We start from the raw sequence: 19,207 nt of genomic DNA on the forward strand, positions 1-19,207 counted from the left end.
GCAGCTCCCATTGGCCTGGAGCAGTGAACCGCGGCCACTGGGAGCCGCGATCGGCCGAACTTGCGGATGTGGCAGGTAAACAAACCAGCCCGGCCTGCCAGGGGCTTTCCCTGCACAAGCAGCGGAACAAGTTTGGGAACCACTGATCTAAGTTGTTGTCAATAGCATAGATAAACTCAATGAGATATCCATAGGAAATTTGCTATCCATTTTAATATTTAATATTATTTAAATAAAATATTTAACTCTCTTAATTATAGGTTAGCAAATTATGGATGTGATTGATTAATTGAAATAATATTACAATCATTTCAGAGACTTTTTTCCCCTTTTAGTATTTACAGAAGGAATTAGTTTTTGTCTTTTATTTTTCTGTTTAAAAGGACACAATCGTCCTAAAATATGCTACTTTCTGCATTTGTAATAAAAATAATATTTATGATTATTGGTGCTGAAAAAAATTAGGCAAAATAAAATTCTCTTGTTTTTTCCATGTGTTCCTTTAATGCATTGACAGCACTTTTTCATATAGTCTGTTTCTCTAGTTCTTTTGTAGCATCAGTCATTTAGGCCTCAGTCCTGCAAATTGTTCCACATGGGCAGCCCCCAGAACCTATGCGGAGTTTTCCTGACTCACTTCTTAGGGCTTCCACAAGCATAGAAGTGCCTTCACATGAAGTTTGTTGTAGGAATAGTGAGTTTTAGTGAGTTTCTTCCTTTGTTTGTGAGTCTTTCATGCAGCAGCAGTGGGGAGAGGAACATATTTTTTTCAAAAAGAAAAATGTTCTTATAGATACACAAAAACTGGCAGAAAGACATATATGGGCAGGTGTAGTCCTTGAAACTACTTTTAATTAATTTTGTTAAATTGACCATATTTCAGATTGACATTGTCTCTGAAGCTTTCATTTATAGGGTAGGCACTGTGAACAGAAAGTTATGGATAAGATTATAAAGGTTCTGACTAAGTAGTATAGTTGCGTATTTTGGAACTCATTAACCAACTAGTACAAAAATGTAATAAGATATTTGATGAGCTCATTATCAAGCAAATGTCCATTGGTTCCCTAGAATGACTCTCTTAGGTATATTTGGATTGTAGGTGTAGAAATTAATTTTCCCAACAAAGCACTGTTTGCACAGCTAAACACCTAATGCTAGACTGTTTACCATCTGTTGGTAAGAAAAAACAAACCATTAAAAAGCTTAAATTTGTAAAAATTAGCTGTAAAACTACATTTTGGACAGATTTTTAAATCTTTGTTTGGTTGAGAAATTGCCCTCGCTATCACTTATCTGTTAAAGTACGGCATTTTGCAGTTCGAAGTCTTTTATTGGTTTTTAAAACTCCATTTGTGGAATCTGAGCCTTCTTAAGTAATGTTATCAATAGCAATTTGTAGTATGCACTAGAGCATTCTAAATAGCTTTTGATGGGATAAAACTGGTTTGAACTTTTTAACTTTGTAAAATATCAAATACTTGGTTTAAAAAAATAAAGAAGGATCATTCACCCTCAGGAAGGAAAATGAAAAAGTTTTGTTATCTGCAAACTACTGAGTAAATTGCCTGCAATAAATCTGCAGCGGATGGAAGACCTCCAGTGCAAATTAAGCGCAGCAGCAAAGATGGCATAATGTTGTAGTCCACCATTTCATGTTCTCTTGTATGGCCAGACATTTGACTGAGTTGATCCTAGCTATGACACTGTCTTTTATTTTATTTGTTCTGGTAATTCAGGACCTCCGCATCCCGGTAATGGAAACGAGCAGCACAACTCAGCCTCTATCTTTGAGCATGTGGACAGGATGTCTCGTTCCTCAGATGCAAGTCGACGGGTCCCCAGCAAGATCCAGTTGATTGCCATGCAGCCAATTGCAGCCCTTCCAGCTCAGAACCCAGCACTGTCTGACCGAGTAGCAGAGTCCAACAAAATTAACAAAGAGGTATTTTTCAGATAGTGTTTGTGTGCATGACTATAACAGGGTTCAAAAAAGAACTAGATATGTTCATGGAGGATAGGTCCATCAATAGCTATCATCCAGGATGGGCAGGGATGGTGTCCCTAGCCTCTGTTTGCCACAAGCTGGGAATGTGCGACGGAATGGATCACTTGATGGTTACCTGTTCCGTTCATTCCCTCTGGGGCACCTGGCATTGGCCATTGTCGGAAGACAGAATACTGGGCTAGATGGACCTTTGGTCTGACCCAGTACGGCCGTTCTTATGTTCATGCAATGGTGTATATACAGTGGAATACACTTTGCTAAGTGAGAAAGAGAGCAAAAAGGTTCGCATTTCCCTTATATGTTGAGAGTCACACTTCAGATCCTGTGAATGGTTTTTTCTTTTATAAGTGTGTAATCTTGAGTTGCCTGTTGTTTTGGGTCGTAGAGAAAAGCCTGACCTTTTGTTTAAGCTCTGATTTAGGTGAATCTTGCAACTAGAATGGTGACACACTGTTTACCATGCATCCTTGAGTTACTATGCAGGTACTAATAAACACTCTGTGGTGCGTGATGGCTCTGTAAATTTGTGTGACACCTAAATGATTGGGTTATCTGGGTCTTGTTCTGCAGGCTTCTCCCAGCTGCTGCTCAGTAACTCATTTTGTACTTGATTGAAGATAGTCTCCTCCCCCTGCTTCTAGGTTAAAAGCTCAATTCATCCTTTGTGTTCAGTACCTTACATAATATGTTGAAAAGTAAATTAATACATCTAATACCTGTAGACAAGGAAGTCCAGGAAATGTAAATTTAACTACTAGGAAAAATCCTGCTATGCACATTTGTCTAATGACCTTTTTATACTTTTGTAAAAGATTATTGTGGGTTTTATTTTTCGTGCTTTTTGTGCATCTCAACACAGTTCCACAAGCACAGACCACAAGCACAGTGGTCATTAAGGGCCTGATCCAATACCTACTGTAATCAATGGAAAGAGTCCCATTGACTTCAGTAGGTGTTGGACCAGCTCTAAAGGCACGGGTCGATGTTTAAACTGGTGACCTGAAGAACCTATTGCCATGCCCTAGACCATTCCACTCCTCCTTTCCTCTTCCAAATCCGCTCCTCGATCAGCTCCTTAAGTTCTTGCCCCTTGTATTATGAGGTGGGTTTTTTTTAAGGGAATCAGAGACAGACTTTGGCTATAGTTATCAAATCTCTCTTATGATGGGCGCAGGTAGACATATGCCACATACACCCTTCGTTGCAATCCAATTTCAATGGAGCAACGTTTTCACAGCAACTGGCAGGACTTTTTGTTATTCATCATGCCTTTTATTAACACTCTGCCACTTCTCTCTAATTTCACTTGTTGTGTTAGTGATTATACCATGTCTGATAGCACATCTGCGTGGGGAGATTATCGGTCTATTACCTGCAAAAGGATGAGATAACTGAGGGAGGACATGTGTGCCAGTTTCAAATTGCTTGCTTTAGCTCTGGCTATCCTTTTTATTGCACAGCAGTAATAGGCTCTATTTGCAAAAGTGTATCTCATGGTTTTCTCTTTTTCTTCCTTTAAGATACAAACAGCTCTGAGGCATAAGTCTGAGATCGAGCATCACCGCAATAAGATCCGTCTTCGAGCCAAGCGCAAAGGCCACTATGAATTTCCAGTTGTGGATGATGTGATTGTTGTTGATGCCAAAGAGCAGCATAGAATATACCGCAAAGCGCAGATGCAGATTGACAAGATCTTGGACCCTGGGGGCAACGTGCCTACTGTTTTCATAGAACCCAGGAAGAGGTACAGACTGAGAGCCAGAGGAAGATTCATTCTCTTTTAGAATCAGTGTCCAGACTTGCAAACTACGTCAGGCCTGTATTTCTGCACTTGAAGAGCTTAGAATCATTTTGTTCCCAAAGGAATGTTTGGATTGGAGAGGTGAAAGGGTTGGGGTTATTTGGGGTGTTTTGGTCTAGTCAATACATGCCAGAGGTTTTTTGGGTGGTTGTTGGGTTTTTTTAACAGCGTTTAGAAGGCCATGCGTTTGTTTGGTTTTTTTACAGTTTCTCATGGACAGTTTCTCAATAGCGGAACCAAACATCCCAAAGCCATTTTTAAGGAGATGTTTATTGTTTGTGCTGCTACTTTTGCACACTCTTTCGTTTAGTAGCTGCATAGGATCACATGGAAACTGTCTAATTCCTCTAGTGTAATTGTTAAATGCAATGTAATTTTGGGAGCAGGCTGAAGCAGAACTACTTTATCACACACTAACCCCACACCACCACCACAATTTTTACTAAGTATTACAGGTAACAAACCCAGGGTGAAACAAAATTTAAGTTTACCTAGAGCACTAACAGAGACTAAGGAATAAGAAAAAAAGTAAACGGCAAAGAATACTTTTTTCATATCAAAACAAAGAAAAACCATGTCAAGAGACCATGAAAACTAATTATAAAATATAGAAAAGTGCAAATTTATCTTTAAAACTCTGCAAATACCAGACAATAAAATTCCTTCTTCCATATTCCTTCATGGTAACCAGATGCACACAGCACTTGCCCATCTCACAGACCTTCCCTCCTGGTCTTATATTTCAAGACAGTGTCTGCTCTGTGTCTTCTGTGGGGTATATGGACACAGAGGCTCTTTCTCTTGAGTTCCAGGTTCCCTAAAAACAGTCCTGCCTGGACCACTTTCACACTGAGAACAAACAAACCTTTTCCTCCACTGTCTTTCCTTCAGCTGACCTACATACATCAGTTTAAAGCTCAGCGTAATCTCCAACCTGCAATCTGATGGTTATTTTGTCAGCTCCATGATGCCATCATTTAGAATGCTGCAGGTCTGGAATGAGGAATATCGGGGGTTAGGGAAACTGAGCTGGGATGAGAGGAACTGGGACTGGCTTGGCAAGAAGAATGGGAATGAACTGGGTGAGACTGGGACAGGGCGACTGAGTATTTGTGAGGCAAGGAGACTGGGACTGGGATAAGAAGCCTGAGTGGAGCCTACCTGGAGCCTGCTAGTTGAGGAAAACAGGACAGGAACAAGGAGCCAGGGTGGGAAGAAACAAGAGTGGGATGGTGACAGGACAAAAGATGTCAAGACTGGGGGGAAATGGCAGTCGAGTCTGTGTCCAATAGAGCACAGAGTTCCTATGTGATAATGGACGAGTCGGTTAAACCAAACTTTTCACAGGTGGTTGGTTCCTCATTTTCTGGGCGACCACCTTAAGACCCTGGGGTCTGATTTGCAGAATTGCAGAGCAATTGCAGCTTCAACTGAAGTCAATGGTGAGACTGCCCTGAACATACAGACTGCTATATAATGCTAGGATCTCTGAAAAATCAGATCCTGGGTGTCTCAAATTGGGCACCCAAAATTCCATTCCATCATACAGGCACTAATAGGATTGGCTGCTTATCAAATTCTGTCATTCAATTGCATTAGGGAGTATTGATTTACATTTTATGTAGTTTTATTTCTGAAACATCCTAAAAATATGAAATGTAAATCAATACTCTCTAATGTGATTGAAGGAGACTGGAAGAATATATGAACTAATTAAATATTCTAGGTGCCAGCCAAGGTAGAAAAATTGTCTTCCAAAGCAAAATTGCACACTCTCATTCACAGGCTGTATGTAGTTATAGCATCCTCGTCACCAAGGTCATTCTCATAAGTATGTTGATGCTTTGCCAAAGGATGACCAAATGTACGTTTCTCTCTTTTTGTTTTAAATCCCTCCTTTATGACATAATTAAGTTTCTTTGTGACCATCTACTACATAAAGTGTCTGGCAGTTTTCATGTAGAATTACATATGACTGAGATATTGCACTATACTTCACAGGAGATGACCCCTGCCTGAGGACTCTCAGAAATGTTCATGGCAGCAGAGGGTCATACCTGAAAGGGTGCACAGAAGAACTGAGGACAATCCATAACCAGCTATAAAAACCATTTGTATTTCCATAGAGGCAAACTGCTTAGAACCTGTCTCTGATTCTAATGTACAAGTTAATCTTTGAATAATGGTTCTTTTTAAAATAATAATAAAGGTAGTTCTATAGCGCTGCCTTGAATAGAAAGTGAGGAGAGAAGTATTTTGAAGATTATAGAGAAGTGATGGCATGGCTGAGAATTTTGCTATTAAACTAGGCCATAGGTGAGATTGATGTTAGTGGTTTAAACTAGAATTTTTTTCACTTCATTAGCCTTTTGTCAAGAGTATCAGACCATTTTGACTCAATTGGTTGCATACTTGCCTGTGGGTCAGAAAATTCTAGGTTGAAATCCTGCATCAGGACCCAATCCTGATACTGCAGCCCAGTATTAAGGGCCTGATCCTTCGCCCATTAAAATGTTTGGCAAAATTCCCAATAACTTTATGAAAGCAGGATTGGGTCCTTGCATGGATGGGAACTATTGCGAAGCACATAACGGATGCTGGATTTGCTTGTACAGTCACTGCATCTTACTCACTACTTTGTGAGGCACTTTGGGGCTTGGTTTTGTATAGTATGGTATTTCTTGCTCAGTGTTTCCATTATGCTTTCCCATGAGCCATCAAAGTGTGGAATCAGGAAAACCAGACTTATGGCTGGGAGAGAACTCTCACTTAGTGGGGTCCTGAAGCACAACATATCAAAGCAGAACTATTTTAAGGAGTGTTGGAATACCTTCTAGCACATAGAGCTTGAGATAACAAACAGTAGAATCTCCAACTTTTAAAAAGTTCTAGTAAGACAAAAGTCGCTGAACTTTCTCTTGGTTTGTATTTCTCTTCTTTTTTTTTTTTTTAGTTCACGTGCAAAACGTTCTCCCAAGCAGCGTCGGAGACATCAGATAAATGGCAGCCCTATTGATGCTGAGAAGGACAGGCTAATCACCACTGACAGTGATGGGACATACAAAAGACCACCAGGAGTCAATAATTCTGCATATATTGTATGTTTGGCTTTTAGATGACAGGAATACACTGATAGTTCTTACGATAACTGTGGCTTAGGTGAATCTCCTATTTTCCTGGTATGCTCTGAGTGGCTACTTTATATGCTAATTCCATTTGGATGAAACTGAGTGAGTCAAGAACCTCCTATGCAGAATGCTTGGGTAAAATAGTGAAAGCCTGTAATTTTCCACTCATGCTGGCGTTGCTTGGCCTTCAGAACAGAAGCACTGAAAAGCATTTTTATCAGTCCCAATAAACTATATAATGAGAATTGGAAATGGGGCCATTAGGGACAGTAATCATAGGAAATGCTATGAAATGGAAAAAGGATTCTCCAATGAGCAACTTTAGAAACAAAAATATAAATTCTGGAAAAGACCCATCACATGAAAACGTGTGTCTGCTACAGGATCCTTTGAGCATGGTCAGTTCAATACATTCTAGTCCACGTTGCCGGCGATTAAATAATCCCAAATGTTATAGGAAATTCTATGGTAGTTTGTCAGGTAGTGAAAAACTGAAGTCCCTCAATGATAGATTTTCTTTTCTTTAAACTTAGATATCAGTGCAGAAATAACTGAAATCCTTCTCAGACAGTATCTAGCAAATTAGCTTCATTTCCATGTTAAAAATAGTAACTAAGAACTTTTAAGTTTAATAATATCATGTAATAAACTGCACTTACTGTGCTTCCTGGACCGGTGCACCCACACTCTGGCCACTAATCAGTCTTCACTCAGACTGCTGCTAACATTCAAAACCTCTGGACAGTTTCAAACAGTTTCCATTTTAAAAAATGTAGTGAAGGACCATAATGTTTCTTTCTGTGGTCTTCATCGGCGTTCAAAACATGCGCAACGATCATTTTAATGTCACCTGTATCGGAATGAATTCTAGTCCGCAGCTATTTAATTGAGACTTGTGGAGAGTTGGCCCTCAGCATTCTAAACTCCCAGGGAAGTAGAGGGGTGTGGCTTGATAGATGACACTGCAGCCGCCATGCAGTGGCAAGGAGGAGCTGGCACAATAAGTCTGCTACTGCAAAGCTGCGAAACTTCCTGTTACTGAGGAGCAATATGCTCCTGAGATAAGACCCTATGTAGTAATTGTGCTGGCTATATCAGGCTGCTGTTAGGTAATTGCTGCCCCCGGGCACTGTTGTGAATCCCTTTAAGACGCACTTCAGTTCAGCTTCCTCACAGCTAACCGCTTAGCTGTTGAATAGCTCCTGTCCTGTGTTGCTCACGATAGCCGTAATTGTTTCATATTTCGGCTAACGAGGTCAGTTGTTACACAAAGACTTAACTCACTCCATAGAGCTGCAAAGATTCAGAAAGACTTCATTTAGAGCAGGGGTGGACATACTACGGCCTGGGGGCCACATTAATCCAGCCCTTCAGCTCCTGACTGGGAGCAGGGTCCGGGGCTTGCCCTTCTCCGCTTGCGCTGGGGCTCCTTGTGTCTCCCGGAAGCAGCAGCATGTCCCTCTCCGGCTCCTATGCGTGGGGCAGCCAGAGGGCTCCACACGCTGCCCCAACACAGCCCCTGCAGCTCCCATTGGCCGGGACCCATGAGCATTCATGGCCCGCCGTACAAGTTCCATACCCAGATGTGGCCCTAGGGCCAAAAAGTTTGCCTACCCCTGATTTAGAGAGAGAGAGAGAGAGAGCTCAGACTGTCATCGTCTAGCTAAGTCGGCATTCACTATGTGATTTCAGATACACATATATTTACAAGCCACATCATTCTAGTGCAGCTAGGTGTCTATCGGGTGGTACGTTGCTCCCCACCTAGTATCATAGTGAGGGAGCTTAAATTGGCTGAAACATTTGAACGAAAATGACTCTCTGGTAGAAGAACTGGGCAGGTTTTGTCTGGCACTCTCACAGATGCATTATATCTCAACTTGGTTTTGGTGGTCATAGGATTTAAGGCTAGAAGGCACCACCAGATCATCTAGTCTGACCTCCTGTATGTCACAGGCCACCAACATCCACCTGCACACTAAACCCAACAACCGAATTGAGACCAAAGTGTTACAGCCCCCAGGAGATTAGATTGTTATGCTGCAAGGAGAGAATAGGAGAGACTGAGGTGCACCAGTGCCTGAGGCCCCCGCAATGGCCGGGAAATGATTAAGTGAGATGTACCCAGATAATCCTGGCAAGTGACCCACCCCTACATGCTGCAAAGGAAGGCAAAAAAACCCCAAGGCCACTGCCAATCTGACTTGGGGGAAAATTCCTTCCTGACCACATATATGGCGATCAGTTGGACCCTAAACAGGTGAGCAAGACCTAGCCAGCAAGCGCCTGAGAGACAGAACGCTCGATGCCACCTCAGAGCACTGGCCCACGTCATCCAGGGTATCATTTACAGCTATGGCCACCCCTGATGATGCTTCGAAAGAAGGAGACCACCCCCCCCCACCAAATTCTTGGGGGGTGGAGGGAGGAAATCCCTTCCTGATTCCTGCAGGTGGCCGGCTGAAGCTCATGAGCTTTTAGGAACATAAGACATAAACCGGAAATGAGTCCTGCCGCCTACCATCACCAGCAACGCTATCATAGAGTCGCATCGATCAATTTGTGCTGCTCTCTCGTGGGGTTTGCCTGCACAACTCCTATTGGGAGGCAGTTCTAGAACCTCTCCCCTCTGATGGTTAGAAGCCGCCTTCTGATTTCCAGCCTGAATTTGTTCGGAGTCAGTTCAACCCATTTGTTGTTCTGTCAACACTGTCCTGTAGCTTAAATAGCTCCTCACCCTCCCTGATATTTACCCCTCCCCCAGTGTATTTATAGAAAGCAATCATATCCCCTATCAGCCTTCTTTTTGCTAGGATAAACAAGCCAAGCTCTTCCGGTCTGCTCTCATAAGATAGGCTGTCCATTCTCTCATGATCATACTAGTAACCCTTTTCTGCATCTGCTCCAGTTTCAGTTCATCTTTCTTGAACCTGGGTGACCAAAATTGTACACAGTATTCCAGATGAGGTCTCACCAGTGCCTCGTACAGTGGCATTAATACTTCTCTATCTCTACTGGAAATGCCTCGCCTTTTTCACAGCTGCATCCCACTGGTGGCTAATAGTCATCCTATGATCAATCCACACACCCAGGTCTCTCTCCTCTGTTGCTTCCAGCTTGTTCTAATCCTTGTTCAGAAGTTAAATGTCACTGTGACTTGAAACTATGTATGTAAAAGTCTGTCTGACTCCTGCTTCCATTCTCTGTCTTCTCTGTAGTCCGATCCTGACCTGCCTGCAGAATCACAGACACCTTCTTCTCTTGATCTCGGGAAGTACCCAGGCTTGCCTCCCCACCCAGCCTCTCAGTACATCCCTCCACAGCCATCCATTGAAGAGGCCCGGCAGACCATGCACTCTCTCTTGGATGATGCCTTTGCCCTGGTGGCTCCCAGTAGCCAAGCAGCCAGTTCCACTGCCATCACGTCACCTGGGGTCTCTGCGGGACAGCCGGTAAACAACACTCCTGCTCGAGCAGGGAGGGGAACCACATGCCCCCAGTGGGGATCACCATATGGTCCAGCCCAGGCAGTAAACAACCCATTTAGTGTGAGTGATACATCTTGAAAGGCTTTTCTGGGCAGGGTGTTAGGACCAGTTGAGCCGTGGTCACTATTGTTATACCTTTTAGAACAGGGTTCATCATGGATATTGAGCAATTACTGGAATCGGGTGTCCGTGATGTGAAGTTACAAAATGGGGAACTCACTATTTATACCACCCTGTGAACCTTTTTTTCTCCTTCAGAGGCAGATAGAAGTTCTCTTTTAAGAGAATGCTTTCCTGGTCCACTCAGTTGTGATCTTTCACAGATCAGTCTTGGTATTTAAATTAATAATATTTCTTTTCTGAAGTCTGTTTTAGCTTAGCACCTATTTAGAGCCCATAAAGATACAGTTCTAAGTATTTAGCCAGAGTTTTCCACCAGGACATTTGAGACCAGCACATCCTGATTCCACCTCCCCTGCTCTAACCATTAGACTATGCTCCTGTATGAAATTGTAAATAGAGTTGGAAGTCTGTTGTACAAAATACATCATTTTAGGCAGGGATAAATTAAAATCTAGCACTACCTGTGTGCCATTGGCTCCCCCCCACTCACACAAGGTAAAATAAAAGCGCAGTTTTTCATAAAATTTATATTAAATACACATTGAAGGGGGCCTTGAGCTGCAAGTCAGAGAACATATTTTCAAAAAGTGGGTAAGCCACATAAGGAGCTTGGGCAAACATAGAAGAGCTAGTTATCCTGTTGGAGCTGCACTTCCCAGGTCGTCTTGTGCCACTTAACAAAAAATGTTTGTAAATCTTTGTCCGTAAACTTGCAGTCAGCTCACACATAGGCCTGGCAATTGGGTCTCATTCAAGCTGTAAAAGACTGGCTGAAATTTCCAGTTTATTGATTTTATTTTTATTCATTTATTTCCAACAGAGATACGTGGAATTTGGAATGACTCCTCCAACAGCGCCGGGTCTGCTGCAGAGGTACCTTTTTGTTCATGGAATTATAATTATTATTAATATTACATTAGCTCCAAGAGGCCCTGCTGAGATTGAGACCTACTCTGTTAGGTACTGTGCAAACTCAGGGTGTCAAACAGATGGCCCACAGGCCAGATACAGCCTCCATAAAGTATTTATGTGGCGAACATGACATACTCAGATTATGTAGATTCCAAGCTTTAATTAAAAGACAATAAATTTCCAGCCTTCATGGCTGCAAAGATAACCTTCCAAATGTGAATGGAGCATACCACTGAGTGCCAGAGTCTGCAGAGAGCCTGAAACAATTACTCAAACCTGTGTACCCTGTTAATCTCATTGGAGTAGCATTTCTAAAGCCCAGTGATGAAGAAATGTCATTGTCAACATTAACTGTTCCATTGCTGATCATTTTAATAGATGGAACAGGAAATAGGATGGGAGTTGGGAGTTCCAGGGAGGGAAGTGCAGGGGGAAGAACGGAAGAGACTTAAAAAAAGAGGGAGGGGAAGAAAGAAAAACACAGGGCAGGAGTAGCATCAGCCCAAAGGGAAGCCGAGTATCTCAATGAACGATGCTGAATATGTCAAAAAGTTGCTGAGTAAATAACTAATAAATAAAAGTTTAGTTACTACATAAAGACTGTCTGTATCTTTCCCTTAATCTCTGTGCAAACCTCTCTCACTGATGTCAATGAGAGATGCACTGTGGATTGAAGAGAACATGAAGTCCTTAATATATATCCCTGCCATGGACCATAATTAAACATGTAATTAAACTCTCTCCTCTGAGTAAATTTGACACTTTTGGTATAAACGTGTATTAAGAAACAGTCTCTGTCCCAATGAGCTTACATTCTAAACAGGCAAGACAGACAAAGGGTGTCAGGGTAAATGGAGCACAAAGAGGTGGAGCCCAGAATAGAGCTCAGGTGGCCTGCATACCAGTCCAGTGCACTCTCCTTTGCACCAAGTTGCTTCTCCTGTCTTGGTTTCAGACATATAAAATGTGTAAGCTGTATGCCAATGAGAGAACACTTTCTTTGTTGGTGGGCAGCCACTTTTGCAATGGTTAAACATATGGAAACCCCATGCTTGTTAACTCTTTATTTTATTGGGCAAATGGAGATATAAGCCCCAGTCCTTTGAGAACGTCATGGATATATCCCTGCAGTTCTCATGCCAGAGTTGGGAAGTTAGCTATACTCTGAGGACACGTGCTTGAAGAGAAGTATGGAAGGAACTGTATGATCCCTTCCGTATCTCTCAGTGCTCCGCTCATGGTGCAGCAGCAGGCTTCAGGCAGGGCCAGCTCCAGGCACCAGCCCACCAAGCATGTGCTTGGGGTGGCACCTGGAGGGGGACGGCGCGGCAATCCAGCCCGAGAGCGAGGCCCCGGCCGGTCCAGGAAGCGGAGCCCCGGTCGGGCTCGCCGCCGTCCCCCCGGCGCTCTGGCTGCCGGGGAGAGCGGAGCCCCGGCCGGGCTCGCCGCCCTCCTCCCGGCGCTCTGACCGCCGGGGAGAGCAGAGCCGCGGCGGGCTCGACGCCCTCCTCCCAGCACTCTGGCCGCCGGGGAGAGTGGAGCCCCAGCCAGGCTCACCGCCGGGGAGAGCAGAGCCCCGGCCAGGCTCGCCGTTCCCCCCCGGCGCTCTAGCCGCCGGGGAGAGCGGAGCCCTAGCCGGGCTCGCCGCCCTCCCCCTGGCACGCCGGCCGGTCGGGGAGAGCGGGTCTGCGGCCAGGCTCGGTGCCCTACCCTGCCGCGCTCCCCGCCAGGGGCGGGGGGCGGCGGGAGGCTTTTTTGCCTGGGGCGGCAAAAAAGCCAGAGCCGGCCCTGGCTACAGGAAGCTCATACTTTGCAGTCTCTGCTAGATGGAAAAGCACTGTGGTAGATAAGGGAGATTAAGGTTTGTGCCAGATACTGAATGAATAGCGGAACACTGCCCATGGTCAAATGTCGGATGTTAATAATAAAAGAAATTAAATTAACTAACCAGTAAATCAGAGCAACCTAATGTATTTCACTCCACCCAAAGGCTCCCTCTTTCCCATTCCCTCTGCCCTCTTGAAAAGCCCGGTAAATAAATGGTCTTCCCTTCATGCCCTATAGATTAAGAGATTAAATTTATTTTGGGACAAGTGGGAGTAAATTCCAGAGCAAATAGGGCCTCTCAGAGAAGGCCTGGTAGCAGGCCTACCTCTATAAAATCAGTGGGGATCTATCTCCGGAGGCTCTCCTGGCCCTGCTGTGGTAGTCTCATATGAAGAAGGAGGTAAGAACATCCCAATCTATGTAGATAAATAAGGGAAACATTATTCCTTGTAGTTTACAACTGATAAATGCCTCCCTTCCCTCCCAGCTCCAAATTTACTATTTGGCTTTCCCTTTAATTCCCATATAACCACAAATGTTCAATATACAATATCAAATGGGAGCAAGTTACAGTTCCAAAAGCTTACCCCAGTAAAGGGAAGATCACCTGCTAACCTAGGAGACAGACATATCAGAGCACAAATTCTCGTCAGGACAAAGCTCCAAGAGAAAGTCGGGGTCTGATGTATACATAATGTATTGCTTCATTATTTTATTTATTTTTAAATGAATGTAGTTCTTGGAGAAGGGCTGTGCTGACAGTCCTAGACACTGAAGTCTGCTATCTGCAGAATGGGGATTGATGGTTTTTCCCTGCCTCTGGGACTGAGACTGAAAGGATCACCACGAGAAGAGGAGAGGGGAATTAAGACCCATGCACATTTGCTCTTTGAGGTCTTGGCTGATACGGCCAGTTATGACATGAGAAGATGATTTTGTGATTGGGACACTAGTATGTTAGAAACTGTACTGAGATCCCCAACTCACTGTATGTAGATCATCCCGAGGCATCAATTATTAACAATTTTCATTCACTCTCAACCTATCTCAGATTTAGAGAGGCGGCCTAATAGTGGAAGGCTCTGTAGCTAGTTATCAAATCCTTGAACAAGGCAGTACCTTCACTGTGTATTACTTTAGCAAAAGGCTATGAGCCCCTTGACACAGGTAGTTTGAATTTCCTTAAGTTAAACATTAATACCACCGTTGTTGTTGTTATTGGTGGAAACCCAGGACCTGCTAGTGCCAGAGGGTTAAAGTAACAACCTTCAAGTTCATTGACCTGCACAGGAAGGTTTCTGTGAAGACAGTATAAAATACCATGGCTGCTTCATTTTAGATTGTGTTGGAGCAGGGAAGAAATGTATTGTGTTCACGTAAAGAAGGTTACACTCATTTCCTGAAGACAAAGATAATGAAACTGCTAGAAACAATGCAGAAAGCTATAGAAATAGGAAGGGGAGTGTTTTGAAGGCACTGCAGTAGGCAGACATTATTAACATCACAGTCCAGTGGCTTAAATAGCCAGTGCATGGAACAGTGATTGGGAAACCAGATTGTTCCTTTTTCTCTATACTAATGCAATCAACATATTTAATGGGCTGGAACCAACCTGGGCAGAAAGGCAAAACATATAAAGTTAGGTCACTTACCTGCTGTGCCGATACTGGGGCTTAGCAGCCATTATCATGGTATGAATGTTGCATCGTGCAATAGGCATACACTGAGCTTGAGCATACTGAGAATGTCTAACTCTAAAAATTGATTTGCAAAGGGATTTTTTTCCAATTAAATTTGCTAGAAGTGAAACCTTTCCATTGAAACTAGAGAGGCCAGGTGGAGGGCTGGTCTGGAAGATAGAAGCCAAGACTGGAAAGTCTGTCTGGTCCAAATTTGGACCAGCAATAGCTAGGTAATGACCCAGGTATCCATTTTGCATCATCTGTCATGGATCTCTGACTAGTGGTAAAGAGTAGCTAAAACCTTCATTTAGTATAATGAGAGGTTTGAGGAGAGCTGTTAACCATGAACTCCTTTCATCTACAGAAAGAGCAACAGTAATGGAAATACTTGTGCCCCCCACTCAAAAAATAATTTTGCACAAAAATAACACCCTCAGCCGTAATATTGGGAGGATATGTCCTTTGAAAAGAAACATCTAAAATGATTCTAATAGATTATTGATTATAAGGTTCCAATTTGGTGCTGCAGGCATGAAATACCGTACGAGTGCTTTTCTCACTATTGCACTCTTACTGGTCCCCAGATAACAACCCCAAATAGACATCATTAAACCCCTTTCAGACATTCATTTTAACATCCCGTGATGCTTGGAAAGCTGGTTCCAAATCACTTCTATGGAGCTGCTGAGGAGATAATTGGGAACAAGTTCATGGGAGATAGGGAGAGTGTGGCTGTTCCAAACTAAAAACGTTACTCTTGAACCCTTCCGAACTCTTTTCTTTAGGCTGTATCCTAAATGACTAATATATTGTATTTTAAATTACTGGTTTCTCTGTATTAGGTTCCACATTCCATTACCAACTTTCTGAGTCATGCAGTCCTCTGAGCCTTTCGTATGTAGGTCACTGGTACAAATGCCCCCCAAGTCAGCAGTGACTTGAGTGAAATACAATCAGATGACTGTTTAGTGGTCCATGTTAATGAGTGGAATAAAAACCTAGGGAGAGTAAATAGCCCAATCCCTAGGAAAAAGCTGCTCAGACACCAGGGTGATGAGCGTAGTATAGAAACTTGGGCCCCAGTCCTGTAAGATGTTCAATCTGGGCACTGTGGGCAAATGAGTTCCTGCAGAGCTCATTGCAGGATCGAGGGTATAGTTAAATGGGAGTCCATGTCACAGAGAGCACTCTTACAATGAGCACTGATTGGCACCATGTTGACACACTCTGCAGAGAAACTGAGAGTTTGACAGACAGTGGAGATCAAGGTAATCCTTAAATGTGATCTCTCCAGCACAGGGTGAGGCACATTAGTATAACAGTTCCGTGAATAGGCTTTCCTCTCCAGTGCTGTCAATCTGACACATTTTATTAATGCTAAGTCACCTTAGACTACCCTGGGTAAGCAAACAATCATGGAATTATGATTATCACCATTGGTGGAGACTGCCTTTGAATAATTGCACTGCAGGAAATAGGGATGTCAACGTACCTCCTCTTGACCTGTGTCACGACGCAACATGACATGGTGCGATGTATCTCATATAATCACAGGATGCTTGAAAATTTATAGAGCTCAACACAGCAAATATTCATGATGCTTAGGGAAGTACCCATAAACCAAATGGTATCTTTGTTTGCCAAATACACGTTACATTTTGCTGTTGATTTAGATCCAAGTCCCTGACTCAGCAACATTTGTCAGTGCAGTTTTTGGGTCCCTAAATTAAGCAGGTACATTTCTACTGAAGTCAGTGAAGTTAGATGAACCTGCTTACGTTAGTAGTGAATTTGACTATCTCCTGTTCCGTGGTCGCTTTGAGGTAGTAGCGATGATGGTTTTCCTCAGCGGAAAAGTAAATCTTTCTTTTTTTCAAACCCTCTCAGTGCATTGAAACCACTCCAATCTATGAAAATACTTGGGTTTAAACTCCTGTGTTAGTCTTTGTACAAGCCTTTTCTTATGAAGTGCATGTTACGAAAGAGGATTGTGGTAATGAAGTTGAATTCTTTTTGTAGCAGCTATGGTAAAAATATGCATGAGTGATCATAATAGGGTTAAGTATAAGGGACAAGTGTAAATGTTTTCACAGTGGAAAGGTTAGTCAGTGTGATCTTATGTTGCTCTGCCAACAGGCAAAGTTTTGGCCCGGGTTTCCTTCAGCCTGCAGAGTTAATGCACCCAGACCAGCAACAATCCGATGTTCAGTATTCCTCCAGAGGGCTATACCCAGAAGAAATGCCATCGGTGGCACGGCCGCGACCAGTTGGAAGCACTGCAGGTAATTTTGGTTTATAGTGAACATGCACTGGAATATTACACCTTTTTCAAATATGTTCCATATATAGTTGTCCCTATTAAAAGCCATCATTTGCCATCAGGTGGTACTACGGTGACCAGATAGCAAGTGTGAAAAATTGGGGGGGGGGGGGGGAGGGGTGATAGGGTCTGCATCTGGTCACCGTAGATGGTACACTCCAAACTTAGGCTTTGTTTTCACTGCCAACTAACTATTGCTAGCTATCCCCGTATAAAATTCTAGTGGAGACAGGGCACTGAAGTTTTTACTGCTAGCTCTCAAGGCAAGGTCATCACTATACCCAGGCCTGAGCCTCGCTGCCTCATGGTAAAAACTACAGTGCCACTAGGCTTTTTCAGTGGGATAGCTAATGTGTATTAGTTATCCTGTGGTTAAAACCCCCCTTTTTTTTGGTAGTGAAAAGATAGCCTTACCATAGGAAATAACTTCAGCATTTCAAAAAGAGTTCAGTGAATGTTGACATTTCACAGGTGACCACGTTTTTTCCTTTGTGGTAAATTAAACAGTAACTGATGCCTTCTGGAGAAAACATTCCATTCAGAAAAATTTTGCCTATTTACCCTGCATTTTTTTTCTTTTTTCTTACTAGGGACATTTGCATAAAAACAGTATCTGAAGAGTCTATCTATTTTCTGCTGTACTACATGAAATCACCTTCCCTGACTGTGAGACAATTTCCATAGCAAACAAGGTTCTAACTTCACATTGGGTTTAAGTGGCAGGAGCTGATGAACTCTTAAGAAACAAAGATTCTGTTCTCATGTAAATGTCTCTATTAACTTTCTTCCAAAAGAGAGGGAATTAAAATACTGAAAATATAGGTGTGCTCAAGAATTTCTAAATTAGACATGTCCATGTTGTAGTCCAGAGAATTAACTTTGACCTGCAGCTGTCCTCTCCCTATAATTGTGCAAAGTGACGGTGGTGAAGGGGTTCACTCTTTCATAGATGATTTAATATATTATGTATTCTGTTCCTTAAGTGTCTATGGTTGATCAGCTATGGGTTTTTTGTTTCTGGTGAACTCAAATAACCAGTTTTTATCCTTCAATTAAGGAAGATACAATAACAACTAAATATCAGTTTTATTAATTTTTTTAAAATTTATTTTAAGGAAAGAAGAGTAAAGTAAATATTACATGTAAGTTAGGCAACTTGTCTATGTGCCCACCCCTACCCCCCGCCCACAAAACACAGTCACTGAGTATCGACAACTCCTGTTTTTCAAAGTTTTCAATGAGGCATCTGCAGATCTTTAAAGTTATTTCGCTCCTACTGTATTTACAGAAAAATTTTGTCCCGTCATAAGAGAAAATTTGGGGAAAAGTAAAGTTGGTATGTTGCTAAATGTCTCTCTTGTAATTAATGTTAGTGGCTCTCCTGGCATTCAGTAGAAAGCAGTGGGAAAGGAGTGGATTTAGGTTACAGGCTGAGTTAATAAAGGAAGTAAGCTGTGTACTGGCTTCCCGTTGGTTAATGTCAGTACTGTTTAATCTTTAAGCACAAAGTAAAGCAGGAAAAACCGTATTCAGGGATAGCCATTCATGTTGTGGCTCTGAGGGATGGAACAGAGAACAGTGTGCAGACTTAGGGTCTTGCTGGTTTGTTGGTGCAATAGCAAATGTCTCCTCCTTGCTGCCAGATCACTAGCATTTAAAATTGTAAGGGCTTTCTATAGTCTTTGTTTTAATGACTGGCATACACCTGAGGTGTACATTCAGTGTCTGGTGTGCATGTACGTGCAATGTTTGTTATCAATGAAAGGTAATGAAAAATACTGAATTTCGAGTGAGCTGCACCAGAGTAAAATGGTTTTCCCTTTCTCCAGTCTGCATTGGTATTCTTCTCTCTGCTGATCCTGATTAGTGTGTTAAACAAAAACTAAGCTTTTTTCTTCCCGCCCCCCAACCCGCACCA

The 19,207-nt window shown here is 42.7% G+C and overlaps 1 protein-coding gene across 4 annotated transcripts in view; it reads left to right on the top strand.

Moving 5' to 3' along the window:
- The window catches only part of KIAA1549 (KIAA1549 ortholog), a 233,275-nt gene that overhangs the window by 195,476 nt on the left and 18,592 nt on the right, over positions 1-19,207 (top strand). For 2 of the 4 annotated variants that reach the window (XM_005296403.5, XM_065581835.1), the window contains 6 exons: positions 1,740-1,945; positions 3,529-3,752; positions 6,763-6,907; positions 10,156-10,485; positions 11,369-11,421; positions 17,106-17,251. In XM_005296403.5, coding sequence (XP_005296460.2) covers positions 1,740-1,945; positions 3,529-3,752; positions 6,763-6,907; positions 10,156-10,485; positions 11,369-11,421; positions 17,106-17,251 — 1,104 coding nt within the window. The remainder of the gene's footprint in view (positions 1-1,739; positions 1,946-3,528; positions 3,753-6,762; positions 6,908-10,155; positions 10,486-11,368; positions 11,422-17,105; positions 17,252-19,207) is intronic. The other 2 variants (XM_042851614.2, XM_065581832.1) reach the window with 2 other exon arrangements.

This window comes from Chrysemys picta, chromosome 1, assembly GCF_011386835.1.
Source record: "Chrysemys picta bellii isolate R12L10 chromosome 1, ASM1138683v2, whole genome shotgun sequence".
NCBI classification, from domain to species: Eukaryota; Metazoa; Chordata; order Testudines; family Emydidae; genus Chrysemys; species Chrysemys picta.